The sequence below is a fragment of the Canis lupus genome, chromosome 10 (genome assembly GCF_003254725.2).
Source record: "Canis lupus dingo isolate Sandy chromosome 10, ASM325472v2, whole genome shotgun sequence".
In the NCBI taxonomy this organism is placed as follows: domain Eukaryota; kingdom Metazoa; phylum Chordata; class Mammalia; order Carnivora; family Canidae; genus Canis; species Canis lupus.
The window spans coordinates 22,273,161-22,289,408 of NC_064252.1; the positions used below are offsets into that span (position 1 = coordinate 22,273,161).

The following is a 16,248-nucleotide window of genomic DNA, read 5'->3' on the forward strand; positions in this document are numbered from 1 at the left end:
CTCTGCCTGTGGCTCCCACCCAGGAAGGCCTCGGCCTCAACCCACGCGGGGCCTGTCCGCCCACACCGGGCTGCGAGCCAGGTCCTCTGCCCACTTCCCAGTGTCACTGGAAGCTCCTGGAGCTCGCACATCCCGGGCCTAAGCCCTGGGCTGGCACGATCACTGACCACTAAGTGCATGAAAGCAAAACCAGACACAAGCAGTGCACAGCCTCATGCTCTCGGGTTCTTTATTAGAATCAATAACAGGAAAAAAAAAAAAAAAGGAATAAATAACAGCTCACTGTCCGCACCACCCTGCACTTTCCTAACAGAGTCTCAGGTGTCGGGGCGGTGAGGTCACGGGCAGAGCCTCGGCTTCCCACTGCCAGCCAGGGGGGCGGTGTTGGCAACACCGCCAGGGGTTTAGTGGCTTTCATTCAATATCCAGAAATCCAATGGCAATACTGTTTAAAACAGTTAAAAAGACAATGAAACAGGGGCACACAAAAGGGGGCGAAAAAACTGTTCCATTCCTTTAAAAAACAGCTCTTCGTGGGGCACCAGGGTGGCTCAGGGCATGCTCCCCGCAATCCTGGGGTCCCTGCATCAAGCTCCCCGCAGGGAGTCTGCTTCTCCCTCTGCCTGTATCTTTGCCTCTCTGTGTCTCTCATGAATAAATAAATAAAATCTTAAAAAAAAAAAAAACCCAGCTCTTTATCACCTCCAATAAGGACATGCGGGCCCATGGGTTCGGGGCTCCACGTGCATAAGATCCTATAGTTGTTGCAGGGGAAGCAAAGCTGCAAGCAGCCTCCCCGTGGCCAGGGGGGACTCAAACAGCCACTCGGAGGAGGATAAAAGGTGACCATCTCGCCACCCCCACCTGGGCCCACGCTCGGGGCCCCTAACCCTGAGCCGGCGCCACTTGGGCGCAAATTCTCTCGCCGTCACTTAGTTCCTGTGGAGGGCCCCCTGCCGCCCCCCACACACTCCCCGCCAACAGAAAAACAATCCACTGAAAATGTGGGTCAATGGAGAAGGAAAGGTTCTAGAACTTTCCAGGGTCAAGGAAGAGGCTTCTGCTGCAGAGGTTACCCCCAAGAAGATGCCCAGGCATGCCAGGGTGTGAATGTCCAGGCCTCGTGTTGAGCTGATTGAAAGCAGACAGTGAAGGGAGGAGGCTGAGATGCACACGGCACAGGGGCCTTGGCAGGTGTGCAGAAGGCAGACCTGCCACCTCCGAACCAACCTGAATAAAACCAGGTTGGAACACAGATCACACGCCTTGCTGGCGCCGTGGCCTTCAACAGTCGGCAGAGGCAGCTGCGCCTGTTCACGTCGGCCCGAATCTCGGGATCCCCTGTACCCTCCTCCCAGGAGCACAGAGGGCTTGCCGTGTGCTCCCTGCCCAGCCAGGAGGAGCTCCCCGCCGCCCAGCACCACTGCCTCCCCTCACAGCCGCCAGAGCTGCCCACCTGGGCTGAACACCCCGAGACTGCATTCGTTCCAAACACCGTCTCTCCCGCCCCCTCCGCCCCCTGGGCCCCCAGGGGTGGGCACAGCCCCACCAGGCCCGCCTGTGAACGCCGCACGGCTCTGGGGCCGGCTGGGATTCTATGTGTGTGATGAAGTCAGCACAGAACGTTCCAGCCTTGGCTATTTTGTCAAAGTGGCCCTTTAATGTCACCGCATCCCACAAGAGACACCGTAATACTGTTTTAATTATTTCTTGCTCCTGCTGGGAAACCACTTCCATCACAACGGTTATTTGGAAACTCCCGCCAGCCTGGCGGCTGTAGAGCTGAGACACAACAGCAAAGGGTTTCCTGAGTCGCGAGCGCCGGCGTTCGATTTAATACTAACAACCAGCTCAACAGCTCTGATCGACAGCGGGAAGGTGAAAATCTGAGATGAGAAAGACCCGTCCTGCTTGGCAGCAAATGCTGAGCCCAGGGAGGAGGCTGCCGGCGGGGGCGCTGCAGGTGCAGTGACACAGTGCAGGTGCCCCCCTCAGCAGAGGGGAGGCCCCCCCATCTCTCTTGAGCCAAGGTGAGTAGGGGAGGGGACCAAGAGCATCCCTTTTGGGAGTACCCAGTGGGAGATGCCAGCAGGGTTCCAGAAAGCCATGCTGCGGGGGAGGGGGATGAAGACTTCGTATCCCCCCAGTAAGGGCTGAACTGTGTCCCCCGGAATCCATATGTTGAAGCTCTAACCCTGAGCACCTCAGAATGTCACCATACTTGGAGATGGGGTCTTTGCAGAGGCCAGGACGTTACAATGAGGTCATGGGTGGCCCTCATCCCTATGGCTGGTGTCCTTATAAGAGGAGATTAGGACACAGCCAGGGACAGAGGGAGGACACGGGGGAGGGATGGCCACCTGCAAGCCAAGGAGAGGGGCTTCCGGCGGCGCCAGCCCTGCCTCAATGCTGGGCTTCGGGCCTCCGCCGCTGGCAGACAACGCAGTCCTGTTTTCCTGTCGTCTAAGCCCCCACTTTGTTACAGCGGCCCCTGCAAATGGAGAGACTCCGTTTTTTAAAAGCTTAAAAATGCATCGATTCCCAAACAGGGCCTCTGAGATGTGTCAAGCGACATTTTAGATCTGGTTCCTGACGCAGCCCACTTGGCTGTCACCAAAAAAACAAAAACAAAAACCCAAAACAAAAACACCAAAAAAAACCCCCTCCAAAATCGCCTCAGCAAATCCTGCCTCCCACGCAGTGGCAGCTGAGGGTCACCCGGGTCTTAGACGTTTGTGCAAAAGGTAAATGAAAAGAATACTGGCTGAATGTGGGGCGGGCCCTCCCATCCCATCAGAAGCTTCTGGGACTTTAGAGGGGAGTTTTTAAAACTACAAAACGCTTTTTACTAAAAAGGCCTTGCTTCCAAGGAGAGTCGCCCGCACCGGTCAAGCTGACCCATGGCTCCTGCAGAGCGGTCGGGGCTGCTGTGATCACCCGCGGTCATTAACTCCTCCGTGGAAAGGCTTGCGGGGCGCCCCTCCCACAGGCTGGGGGATTTGGGTGGGATCAGGGCCGACTAGTGAGAACCCATGGGGCCACACACAAGCACAGGGGGGTGCCGAACCCTGCATTTTAAAGGATGCTGCCCACTGTGTGTTACACTATGGAGCTTATGAGCAATGACCCAAACAGGCTGGTGGAGCAGGGGTGGGGTGGGATGGGGTGGGGTGTGGTGGGGTGGGGGAAGCCAGGCCCGCACGCCCGGCACAGGCTCTGCGGCTCACTGCTGTCACTCCAGATTCTTGTATTTGGTGAACAGGTTGTAAAGAACTCTCAGGGTGGATTTGAGATCCAGGTTCACCACATCTGTGGAAGAAAAGAGAGGCGCTGTTGGAGAGGCGAGAGGACCTGAGCCCTGGTGCTGGTGCGCAGGAGGCATGGGGTTAAAGTGCTTCGGGTTAAAGACCGACCCCCTGGGTGGTGCCATCCCGAGTGGCCCTGAGAGGCCCCAGGCCGCCAGCCCCCTGGGCGAGCCCCTGGGATGGCCAGGACCAGGCTGCTCCTCCTGCATCCCTTCTAGGACGTGGGTCCGGCAAGTCTGGGGACCCATGGTGTCTATGTGCTGTGGGATCTCCAACAGCCAAGCACCTACCTGTGCCAGGACGGAGCGCAGGCCTTCTGGGGCAGGGTGGGGCCAGGGCTGCTGCCCTCTCCTGCGCCCTCAAGGCCAAGCGATGGGCTACATGGTGCGGCCCACGGCAGGACCCTCGGCCCGTCAAGTCCAGGCTGCCTTCTTTGGTGGGAAGGGCACCTGGGTTTCCTCCTCACTTGCCCTATGACTTAGCCAACAAGTACCTTCCCTGCTCTGGGCCTCTGCCTGTTTGCCGGTGAAACTGGCCCATCGGACCAGATGAGGCCAAAGGCCCTTCTCTGGCCACAGAACGATCACCATGCTCTCCCGCTGTAGGCACTCACCCCCAGAGCAAGACATAGCACCCCGTACAGAGGAAGGCTGCCGAGCAGCTGCCGTGAACCGACAGGCGGCCTTGTACCTGGTCCCGGAGTGCATTTCCAGCCTCCGCCCAGAGCCGGAGGGAAGCACAGGGAGCTGGCGCAGGGAGCTGGTTCCTTCCTGCCTCTCCATTTTGTAAAGGAGACCAAGACTCACCGAGGAGAGACGGCCTGCCGACCAGCTTACCGACTCAGGGGGAACGCAAGGGCTCACACGTGCACCCGGGGCTCCCCAGGGCTCCCCGCTGCTGCTCAGACCCACACGCAGCATGACCGTGCCTCGTCCCTGCTCACAAGCACTGCCCTTTGTTGACCATCAGGGACACAGCCTGACACTCGTCCAACTGCGGCAAGCCTTTCATACCCTCTCAAGGCATGAAACAGCATCTCTAGCCTGAGTGCTGGCACCTGCAGGGCGTGCAGATCCCGAGGCTCGTGGGCAGAGGTCACGTCCTCCGTCCGAGTCAAGCAGTTACTAGCGACCAGCGACAGTGGTTCTGCCAGCACAGTCCTTCTGGGTCCCTGAAGCTAAGAGCACAGGGGGCGCGGGGGCCGGGGTTGGCAGGGCGGGGGCCGGACGTTACCTTCAGGCCGAGCTTTGGGTGTCTTGAGCCCTCCGTCCAGCATCAGCTCAAAGGCAAACGCCACGTTGTGGACCTGCCAGGGCAGTGAGAGCAGAATCGGTACATCCACAGGCCCCAACGGGCCCAGTGCAGGGCGCCGGCTGGGCAGGGGTGTAGGGCGAAGATGTTTACTAGACGGTCCTTACTCCACTCAACCAGTGACCGGGGGCAGCTCAGAGAGATGCAGGGGTGAAGGCACAAAGCCTGCCCTCGAGGGCCCTGGGGTCCCCAAGCGTCTGCTCTGCCACAGGCCACACAATGAGAAGTGACAGTGACTCTGGCACTTTCACAGATAAGGAAGCCAAGGCTCGGAGAGGACGTCACTTCCCAGAAGCACCCAGAGCTCCGCACTGTCCCCAGCCCAGAGCAGCCTGCCCACTGTGCGCTGGGAGGGCCTCACAGAGCCGCGTGTGCACAGCTGCGGGCAGGACATCCCGCTCAAGGGCAGTGGTGGCCCAGGTACCAGGGACCCTGCTGGAACGGAAGTCAGCCCGGTGGTGGCTGCAGGTGGCAGGACCCTGGTTCTGACCTCGACTTACCAGATGTCACAGGAAGATGGATGCCCGCCCCCCCCCGACTTCTCCCCGAAATGAAAGGTACCACTCAGCCCACGAGGATGCTGGAAGCTTATATTCTGCTAACAGCTTCTAAAGAGGTTTAAAATAACACCTTCTCTGCTGCATTTATCACCTGAATCACAGGGACGCCGGGAGACCAACCACATCACAGCCAGCCATCTGCTGGGAGCAAAGGCTGTCAGGGGGTGGGGTTGGGGGGGCACCAGAAAATGAAATAAATCATAGAGTCAGAGCTAGAGAGGACCCTGGGGCCCTTAGTAATCAAATATCCTCTCAACAGTAATATCTTTACGATTTCCGTGTAAATGAACCAGAAATACGGGCATTTTACTTGTAGTTTAGTAATTAACCAGGAAAATGATGTTTGACAAAATAACCTGCAGTTGATCAACCCCTCCCACTCACTCCCCCCACCCCCCACCTCACCCCCGCACAGGAGCTCAGGGATGGCATAGTGGCCTCCAGGACCCTCGACGGCACCAGCACTGGGCAGGTGGCGCTCAGAGCGGCCCCGTGTGGGGACAGGCCCCTCGCACCCAGCCCTGGACGGGGCTGCACGTGACCAGACACAGGGGGCAGGGGGATCCCGGGCCATTCCCGAGGGCCAAGTGGGAATGCCACGCAGGGTGTCAGACACCTGGGTGCACAGGGCCGGCCTGGCCCAGAGGAGGGGCGGTGGGGATGCGCCAAGGCTGCTTTGCGGAGGCAGTCCCGGGGCCGAGGTGGGTGAGGACAGGAGAGCTGGCTCCTGGTAAAGTGCTCGGCGCTGAGCAGGTCGGGCTCCTGAAACCCCTCACCTGCCCTGCCCAGGCTTCCCTTCTGCTTTCTTCTCACTCTGAGCAAACCACCAGGCAGGAAGTCCTGGCTGCCCTGCTCTCATCCCAGAGGCACCCTCACCTCCGCCGACCCCTGGCCCCAGGCAGCCGGAACAGTGCAGCCAGAACAGCAAAGAGCTCCCCAGACCCGAGGGGACCAGGCCCCAAGCCGCCCCTGGGAGCCAGCCACCCGGCCAGGACACCCTGAAATCCTTGCCCTCTGCAATTCACAGGATTTTTGAAAACCTGGCCAGGCGATGGAAGGATAGAAGTTTCCAGAACAGGGGCGGATCCCATTTCCTTGACCCCAGGGAGGGAATATGATGAGGGGACGGAATGCAAAGCCTTTCCTTGTATTTGCCGGCACGAACCAGCAGAGTCTCCACTCCCCAGAGAGAGGGACGCTGTGGAGTCTTCCAGAAAGATGATCAATGGGCACAAGGTACTCAGCAAAGTGGCTCCCACTGAGTAAGAAGATAAAACACAAAGCCACGGCTCGTTCCCACGTCCCAGAAAGCTCAAAGAGCGCCGTTTGTCGTGTGCAGCAACCTAGGACATCCGAGCTGTCTGGTCTCATTGTTTTTTAAATCCAGGGCAATTGTTTAAAAACACAGGTCATCACTCCGTGTGGGGAGAGCAGCCCCGGGCCTGTCTCCTGTTGCGCTCAGAAGACGCTCAGTGCCCTCCCTTCTGGAAACGCAGAGCTCCCAGCGTTGGAGCAGACGCGCCCCCACGGAGCCTGCGCCCCCAGGAGACAGCTAGTGGGTGGACCCCAGCAGCCCCCACAGTCCTGCCACAGCTGCAGGCAGCGCCCAAGAGCTCGGGTGCAGGGACCGGCCTGGAGCGAGTTCAGGTCTATGCAGCGGGGAGATGCCACTGCCCGTGAGCTCGTGATGCCAGGAGGCTAATAAAGAGGACGAGCTTGCAAAGAACCTGCCAGTGACTCTCATGATGAGCATCGCTCCCCCAAGAGGGACCAGGAAGCCGGTTAAGAATCCACCGGAATTCTAGCATCTTCCCCAAGGAGAGCTCCGGCTGCCCGCAGAGCCACCCCCACCCCCAGGGCGTCCCCTTTGTGAGGGTGAATGGGCCACTGGACGCTGTCCCCTAAAGCAGCCTTCCCTCCATGGCTCTGGAGATGGTCCTTAGGCCTCCCGCACCTCCCAGGCCAGGGCAGCAACCAACAAAAACTCTCAGCCCTGTTGCAAAGAGAATAAGGCCGGAGGCGGAGGGAGGGCACCCCTGCCCCCGCCAGGTGCACAGTCTCATCCTGGGAAGAAACCCAGATCCAGATACTTGGCTCAATTCACCGCTGCTGCCAGCATTGTTATTAATTTGAACAAAGGAGGAAATCTCTCTCCCACACGATGCTTCTGCCACCAGCCAGGTCGGGCCTGGAAACGCACGAGCCTCTTCGCCACATCAGCTGTGTGCTCGTTTCCAGAACGAAGCAAAGGCGCCCTTGTCTCCTAATGGGAGTTCTGCTCGTTCCCCTGGCTCGAGCTCTCTGCATTCACCACGGCTCAAACGTGCCAGGACCTCTCTACTCTGTTCTGATTCCATCTCAGCAGGCGAGGCAAGAGCAATTTGGCCACGAGCAAGCTGCCTGCAAGGTGCCAGAAGTATGCAGATTGATAAACACTGGCCCCACTGTCGGATGTTTCTCTGGCGGCCACCACCCGCTTGCATCGTCGGCCTCTCTGACTCACGGGTCTAGCACTTTGGGAAAAATCAAGTGACAGATGCCCGTGAGTCCAAAGCAATACGGATCGTGCATAAGCCAAGCTTCTAAAGGCAACGCACTAACTACTGTCTGCATAGGCTGAACTCTGGGGAGGCCCCGAGCAGCGGGCAAAACACCCGGTCACACGCAGTGAACACGAGACGTGGCAACCCGAACTCAGAGGTTGCATCCTTTGACCCAAACGATCCTATTGGGGGGGATGTTCCTAGAAAATTCACAGGAATGGATATATATGTCTATATTTGAGGAGATGCCCTATTATTTCAAGGGGGGAAAACCCCAGAAATGAGTTAATTGTCCAAGAGTAGGGGAGACAGGGAGACAGTGGCCTCAGAGCTGTGGGGCTTTGTGCTACCGCTGAGAAGAGCACTTGAGGAGGTGGACCTAGCCGGGAGAACCAGAGGTGACACATGCACATCAACAAACAGGAGAAGGAGGGATCCCTGGGTGGCGCAGCGGTTTGGCGCCTGCCTTTGGCCCAGGGCGCGATCCTGGAGACCCGGGATCGAATCCCATATCAGGCTCCCGATGCATGGAGCCTGCTTCTCCCTCTGCCTGTGTCTCTGCCTCTCTCTCTCTCTCTCTCTGTGACTATCATAAGTAAATAAATAAAAAAATTAAAAAAAAAAACAAAACAAAAAAAAACAAACAGGAGAAGGATTTGCAACTCTACAGATGTCCCACCACAGTGATTAAAAATGGTACCGTCTCATGGTGAAAGACCCCAAGAGAATGTGGCACAGGACACTTGGGTTTATGTCTACTGCTAAGGGTTGGGTTGTGTCTAATTGCAGGACCATTTGTGGGGCAGTTTTTTGTTTTTTGTTTTTTTTGGAGGACTCCAGCCAGAGCCCCAAGAAGAGCCACGGGGGATAATCTAGGTTGCGTGCTTTAGTGAGGACGCCTGGGGCTGCTCTGAGGATGGAGACCACAACACACACGTACCTTCTGGTCGAAGCTGTCTGGGGTCAGATAGAAGTTGTGCAGGGGCACAAAGTAGTCTTCTAGAAGGCCCATGAGCAGAACCAGGTACACGCCATCTGCAAACTACAGAGAAACACGCGGTGATGTGTCTGGGCTGTACATGGAGGTGGTGAATGCTCTGCACCGATTCAAACGAAGGAGAATGTTTTCATGTCAGAAATCCGTGCCTCGTGCAGGCAGGAACCCGCAATTAGGTGAAGGAAGGACCTGGGTGCGAAGCATGTGGCTCGGGACTGGATGTGGCCACACATGTGGTTGGGGCTGGAGCGCATCCACAGGGATGGGGCCACGGCTCTGGATCCGGACAGCCTGGCCATGAGGTCTGTCTCCCCAGGACTGACCTCGGGGTAACACTGGTTCCCCTCTCTCAGGGTTGGCATGAGGACCCGGCAAGAAGGGAACAGGGAGCACCCCGCATATGGCGAGCATGTCATGGGTGTTGGCAGCTGGCGGGATCCACTCATGACCTGCAGGACGCCCTAGGCTCTGGTTTGGGGTTTGCTGCCCTGTTTCCCATGCTCACTTTGTCAGCTCCTGAGCACTTTCTTCAGTGCTGGACGAGGTGTTCCCATGCTTGAGCCTGGTGACAATGAGCCTTTGTGTGTCCATCTAGATGAGCATCTAGTGTCCATCCCAGCTAGACCCTGAACACTGAGCAGCACTGGGGCAGGGAAAGCCCTGCAGGCTGCAGCCCTCAATCAAGACCTCTCTCCTGGCTCGAGCTAGACCTGGGTGGCCCTTCGGCTCAGGGCGTGATCCTGGGGTCCTGGGATAGAGTCCACAGCGGGCTTCAGTGGGGAGCCTGCTTCTCCCTCTGCCTGGGTCTCTGCCTCTCTCTGTGTGTCTCTCATGAATAATAATAATAATTAAAATCTTTAAAAAAAAAAAAAAAAAGACCCCTCTCCCCACCACCTGGCCCAGCAGCACCTCCCACCCACAGGAGAGGAACCAGGAATCTAAAACAAAAGACCCAGCTCTTTGGCAGACAGCCCTCCTCACCCCCAATAAACCAGGGAGCAGCTACTTCCTTTAAAGGTGAAGCAACGGAGACCAGTGAGGACACAGCAAATTGCCCGAGGGGACAAGAGAACCAAGGCACAGTCCGCACCTGGAGGGCAGATGGCATCTCTGAGGGGCTGAGCCCTGCTGGGTCCACTGCAGGCCCAGCCTCCTGATGTCTGAAATGGTGTCATCCAATATGACAGTCCCTGGCCGCATGTGCCTATTAAACCTAGACTTTTAAAAAAGATTTTATGTATTTATTGATGAGCAACACAGAGAAAGAGGCAGAGACACAGGCAGAGGGAGAAGCAGGCTCCATGCAGGGAGCCAGATGTGGGACTCGATCCCAGGACTCCAGGATCACGCCCTGAGCTGAAGGCAGACGCTCAACTGCTGAGCCACCCAGGCGTCCCTATTTTTTCGTTTGAATGTTGCAGACTTATTTTTTTTTTACTATGGTAAAATATACATAATGTGAAATCTCCCATTTTATACATGTTTGAGTATTCAGGTGAGTGGCATTAAGTCCATTCATACTGTGTGCATCCATCCATCCATCCATCCGTCTGTCCATTCCAGAACTCTCATCATCTTGCAAAACTGAAACTCCGTGCCCATTAAACAAAAACTCCCCCAAACCTCTCACCCAACCCCTGGTGTCCACACCCTACTCTCTGTCTCTGAATTTGCCTCCTCTAGGGGACATCACATAAGTGACACTGTACGATATTTATCCTTTCATATCTGGCTTACGTAGACTTTTTTTTAGTTGAGATAAAGCATACATAAAATTTACCATGTTAAGAACTTTCATACTATTATGTAACCAAGTGCCAAAACTCTTACGTCTACAAAATGCTTAAATTAATTAAAATAGGGGGCAGCCCGGGTGGCTCAGTGGTTGAGCGCCGCCTTCAGCCCAGGGTGTGATCTGGAGACTCAGGATTGAGTCCGCACTGGGCTCCCTGCAGGGAGCCTGCTTCTCCCTCTGCCTGTGTGTGTGTGTCTCTCTCTCTGTGTCTCTCATGAATAAATAAATAGAAAATCTTTAAAACAGAAGAAAAAAACAAGAGCTCCTTCCCCCATCCTAGACAGGCCACCAAGGCCTCCAATTTAAAGATGTAAAGTCAAAATCAGAAACATCCAGTATCACCGAGTTGAAAGGGGAAGGGCAGCTAAGAAACAAAGCCCAAGGCAGAGGGACACCATCCTTCCAAGGAGAGCGTTCCAGGCCCTGGTCCAACGTGATCTGACTGGTGAATGCCCCACGTCTGCGTGGCAAGGGTGTCATGCGTCCACACCATGAGGAAGCCACATTACTCATCTCCTTAGGGGGATCAGAGGGCTTTTTAAAACCACGTCCCCTCCATGCAGCAGCTCCCCCCGACTGTGCTCCAGGAAGAGTGTGCTGGCCAGACTCTCCCGGTGACACGGCCCCTGCAGGCCCAACGAAACCAGCTCAGTCGTCAGTGCTGACCCGTTTCCAGGACATCCGTGAATGAATATCCTGCCCCTACCAAACTGCCCAGGAGGTGCAGGGAGGTGAGCGGGTCAGAGAGCCTCTGCTCCTTCCCACGGCCTCGCCGTGCCCGGGTGGTGGGAGAGATGGGGGCTGCAGAGGAAGGTGTGGCAGGGAGAGGGGTGCCGGGGAGGGTGGGAGCCAGGTCCAGCTGGCGGCTTATCAGCCCACGGGCTGGACGCTTCTAGTTCACACTCAGGAGAGCACACATTTGTCATGAGGCAGGGGCATGCCCTTGCTCAGACCCCACGGATGCCCCACGGACACCCCACAGCTCCCACGGCTCCCAGGGCAATGCCCAGCTTGCAAGGGTATGACCTCCATCAAGCCCCCCCCCCCTTATCTGCTGCCCCCTCAACATGAGGAGAGAAGCGCAGAGACACGGAGTAACCGGCCCAAGTGCCGCAGAGCTAGGAAGCTGCCCAGAATATAGGAGTGGTTTTATTTTATCTTATTTTTAAAGATTTTATTTATTTATTCATGAGAAACACACAGAGAGGCAGAGACACAGACAGAGGGAGAAGTAGGCTCCTTGTGGGGAGCCCGATGCAGGACTCGACCCCAGGACCCCCGGGGTCACGCCCTGAGCCAAAGGCAGACCCTCAACTGCTGAGCCACTCGGGTGTCCCTACAGGAGTGGTTTTAAAAAGGAGGGAAAAACACATGCATGTCACACACGCGCACACACATGCACACACCCTGAGCCGGACTTTGAGCCCAGGTCTCCCTGAGGATGCACGTTATTTATAAAAATCTCTCTTCTGGTGGACCAGTGGTTAGAAATACTTTTAAGATACTCCTTGAAGCACGGTGGTAGAGAAAAAAAAGGGAGACGCCAAGCACATAACGATCAATGCAAACCGAGGTGTAGGGTCACAGTCGGGATGTCCGGCGACCACTGCTGCTGTGTGTGCATCACCCCGGGTGGGGCGGGGGGAGTGACAGCTGGGAACGGCTGGCAGGGCCCAGGATGCCCAAGAGGGCAAACCTCCCCGGGCCCTGGAAGCACCACTGCCTTTGCACTGACGATCCCACTGCCGGGTCCCTCCCCCCCATCACAACAGTGGGATGCGCCCCATCCCGAGGAGCCGGCTTAGTGACGTGCGGCCCAGCCTCAGGACGGAATAGAAGGCAGTCCTCAGAGGTGACTGGTACGGACGGACAGACTGGGCAAGGGAAGAGGGTTAGATGCCATCATGCGCACAGACTCAAATAAACAAAATACGCGTTACACAAGAGCTGTACAGTGAGAGCCACGGTCACCTGCAAAACGCACCTACGCACACGCACGACGTCTAGAACACACATCCGACCATGAGGTGCAGTCAGTTAGGTCTGGGGAGGAGGAAGCGGGGAGGCGGCGAGGAGGGAGGAAGGGGAACTGTTATTTTTAGGCTGGGACGCTCCTGGACTGAGGAAATAGCCAACGGCAGGTCATGAGGCTGGGTGCGCAGTGCCCGCAAACTACGACAAACGACGCACCGATGAATATACTAATTAAAAACGGTCCATTGGGCTTTCTAGTACAGACCCGTGCTGTCCAGGATCAGCCAGCCAGGTGGAAGAAAGGTCCAGAACAAAACCCCCCGGCACCGTTATCTCCGGGTGCTGGGATTAGGGATGATTTTTATTTGTTTTGCTTATCTGCGTTTTCAGACATTCTACAATGAACCTGAATTACTTTTTTAATTAGAAAAGCAAATGGGAAAAGGCAAAGCAAGACACAGAACGGAAGCAATCGCCCAGGGGTTTAAGAAGGATCGGCTGGGGGTTAGAGGGAATCTGCACCGAGAGGTCTAAAGACTCTGAATTCAAGCATCCAGCTAATCCTGGGAAAATTATATTTTGTCTTCGATGCCTGGGGAGCGTTTGAAACAGATTTTCACTGTGTGACATTAGCTCTGAGCGGAGTGGGGGAGTATATTTTATATACTAGCTGCAGGAGATATATTTTGTGCACCCTCGTTGGACAGGTATTTAGCGAGCACTTGCTCAGTAAGCATGGCCGTGGAGAACAGAAGCGGGGGCACGGAACGTTCTAGACTGAAAGAATTGCACGTGCCACAGCCCTTCGGTGGGGGTGGCAGGATGTCTCAGAGGGTGTTACGGGTTCAGCTGGGTCCCCCTCAAAAAAAGTGTTGGAGTCCTAACCCGCAGAACCTGTGACTGTGACCTTATTAGGAAGTATGCTCATGACGGAGGTAAGATGAGGTCACCGGGATGGGCGCTAATCCAACACAACCAGTGTCCTAACTAAAAGGGGACATCTCGGGACCCCTGGGTGGCTCATCTGCCTTTGGCTCAGGGCATGATCCTGGGGTCCCAGGATCGAGTCCCACATTGGGCTCCCTGCAGGGAACCTGCCTCTCCCTCTGCCCGTGTCTCTGCCTCTCACTGTGTGTCTCATGAATGAATAAATAAAGTCTTTTAAAAAAATAAAATAAAAGCACGTTGAGATCCCAGCAACATGAATTGTTTCTTAAGAGGGGAATGGGTAGCTGATTTAAAAAAAAAGGGGGGGGGGACATCTGGACACGACACACAGACATGGGGGGGAGTGTCAGGTGACGATGAAGGCAGGGATGCGGGTGAGGCGTCTACAACCCAGCGGACGTCCCTGCAGCTGGGGGAGAGGCCTGGCACGGAGCCCCCACCTCCCCCGCCCCCCAGAGCCCCAGGAGGAAGCAGCCCTGCCAACACCAGTTGGGGACTCCAGCCTCCAGGGCTGTGAGGACGCCCACGTCTGTGGCACCGTGTTCCAAGCAGCCCAGGACGTTACAACAGAGGGCCTGGGGGAAGGCCAAGGCGGCCCACCCGGGATCAGAGCACAGGCTGAAACCACAGGCAGGTGCCTCACCCCGGAACGCTGCTCACCTGGGTCTCCAGCTCTGTCACCTCCAAGTTCAGCTTATTCAGGTGCTTGTTCACAAACGTGATGAGAGACTGTCAAGGCAAAGACAGAGACGGGAGCCGTGAGTGAGGCGGTCTGCTCCCATCCACCCACCCGGACGGATCTGCCCTGGCCGTCACCGGCTTTGTGAGACGCTTCCAGGATCTCCTCCGTTTGCTAAAATAAAAGGCTCACGTGCATCCAGCGAGCCCTGGTCTTCATGCAACCATGCCTGACTCGCCATCCCACCTGCAGAGGAAAACGCACAACTCCGGCCAACCTGTGTGCGTGCGCACGTGCTCGGCCACACACGCGTGTTTACCGATCCTGTAGTGGAACAATCAGCGCCCTTAGGAAGGATAAAATCGTCAGGGGAAGAGGATTCCATTGTTAGATGCGTCCTGGACGTACAGGAATGACAGGAGGCCGCCCCGGCCCCCCCACACCCCGAGGGACCACACACATCGGCCTCCGTAACCTGCAGCAAGCTGGATCTCAGGAAACAGGGCCCCCAGCGTCTCGTCTCTAACCAAAGTTTAAAACTTGTCACCTGGAACGTCTCAGCCAGCAAACCCAGCTTCGATGGGACGCCACGCCAGCTGCACCCCCACCCCTGGACATGACCACCCGGCCCTGCCTTATTCATTCTCTTTAAATTTACTGAGCAGCTACTACATGCAAGGCACTCTGCTTGATGCGGGGGCCATGAAGACGGCAAGACAGGGCCCCGCCTGGACAGCCTGCGGCACGGTTCTCCACCTTGGCCCCTGGTGGAGGCAGCGAGGAAATCGAGAGCTAGGACCCAGCGTGTGAGATATGCGATGGCAGGGAGGTTTGCTGAGTGCAAGGAGAGACGTGTGGACCCCCGCAGGAGCCAAGGGAGGTGACACCACGGGAGACGGGAGTGCAGAGGTGGGCAGAGTGGGCACCTGGGCCCTGCACACATGTGCCAACACTTGGGATCTTCAGGCCGCAGCTGGATGTAGCAGGAGGTGACCCTGGAGGGGTGGACAGGGTGCTCCTGCTTTTATCCTGGGGGAAAAGGAGCCACTGACATGGCGACTGTCAACGTGGGGGTGGGCAAGGGCCAGGCTGGAAGCAAGAACCGGTCGGGCAAATAAAAGGATTTTGTTTTGTCACTGGGGTCCCCACGGGCCCAAAATACGTCTTTTCAAAGAATTAACATCATATCTATCAAAAGACAGGCCATGGGCCACACCACAGTCAACACCATGTAGTAGACTGTGTGCAGGGCCTTTGCACAGAGTGGTAGGTCCTGCCTCTGGGTCCTGACAGATGGGGAAACTGAGGTAGGGGTTATCCTCTGCCTCAAGCCACCCAGTTGATAGGTGGGGGAGCCAGATGTGAATCCTCTTGTGCATCCACTCAAAGGGAGCCAGCTGTGGCAGGGGTAGGGGCTGGGGGCGGTAGGCACTGCTCGGAGGCCCCAAGGTGTGTCCCTCATGACCCAAGGATGCTAAGGCGGCTCCACCCCAGAAGGACCACTGGGGTGGTGCTGTCAGCCTTTTGCCAACGTGCTTCCCAGAACCAATCATCTCACTGTCCCAGGCTGGACCAGCATTTTCCAAAAGTGGGTTCCATGATCACGGTCAACCATGAGATAAACAGATCTCACCATTGACAAGCAAGTTTGGAAAATGCTTCCTGCCAAGTCCTCCCTTGGGAGAACTCCAACACTAGCCACCATAGTAAAGGTCCTGAGACGTCCTGCATCAGGAAACCTGTTCTGGGGAATTGTGCCAGACAAAGAGGGCGCTCCCCTAGGTCACAGGCAGAAATGACCAACTGCTCCTTGGATTTCACAGGGAGGTGGGAAGTGCCTCCCCGCACTGAGACGTCTGCAGGCGCAGTGGGCTGGGTGAGGACGAGCCCTCCTGACAGCTCATCCCCCTGGAAGCTCATCATTCCCCAGCCTCTGACTCCACAGCCTCAGTTCACATGGGGTTTTTTGTTGTTGTTGTTTTGTGTTTTTTGTTTGTTTGTTTGTTTTTGTTTTCCACCCGTAGCCCACAAGCAGGCTGCCTGGGCTGATGAAGGTCTCGTCCTCTGCGCTCCTGGGTGGCGGGGAAATGGACCAAACAGGCGCCCCGAGCAGCTGGGCCAGCGGAGGCCTGCCCG

The 16,248-nt window shown here is 56.5% G+C and overlaps 1 protein-coding gene across 4 annotated transcripts in view; it reads right to left on the minus strand.

The window, feature by feature from the left end:
* Nucleotides 1-1,638: 1,638 nt before the first annotated feature.
* PARVB (parvin beta) overlaps nucleotides 1,639-16,248 on the minus strand; it is a 97,276-nt gene continuing 82,666 nt past the window's right edge. For all 4 annotated transcript variants that reach the window (XM_025456990.3, XM_035721763.2, XM_025457000.3 and 1 more), the window contains exons 10-13: nucleotides 14,094-14,162; nucleotides 8,660-8,761; nucleotides 4,539-4,611; nucleotides 1,639-3,309 (exon numbers count right to left, since the gene is read on the minus strand). In XM_025456990.3, the coding sequence (XP_025312775.1) occupies nucleotides 3,233-3,309; nucleotides 4,539-4,611; nucleotides 8,660-8,761; nucleotides 14,094-14,162 (321 nt within the window). In that variant the 3' untranslated portion in view covers nucleotides 1,639-3,232. The remainder of the gene's footprint in view (nucleotides 3,310-4,538; nucleotides 4,612-8,659; nucleotides 8,762-14,093; nucleotides 14,163-16,248) is intronic.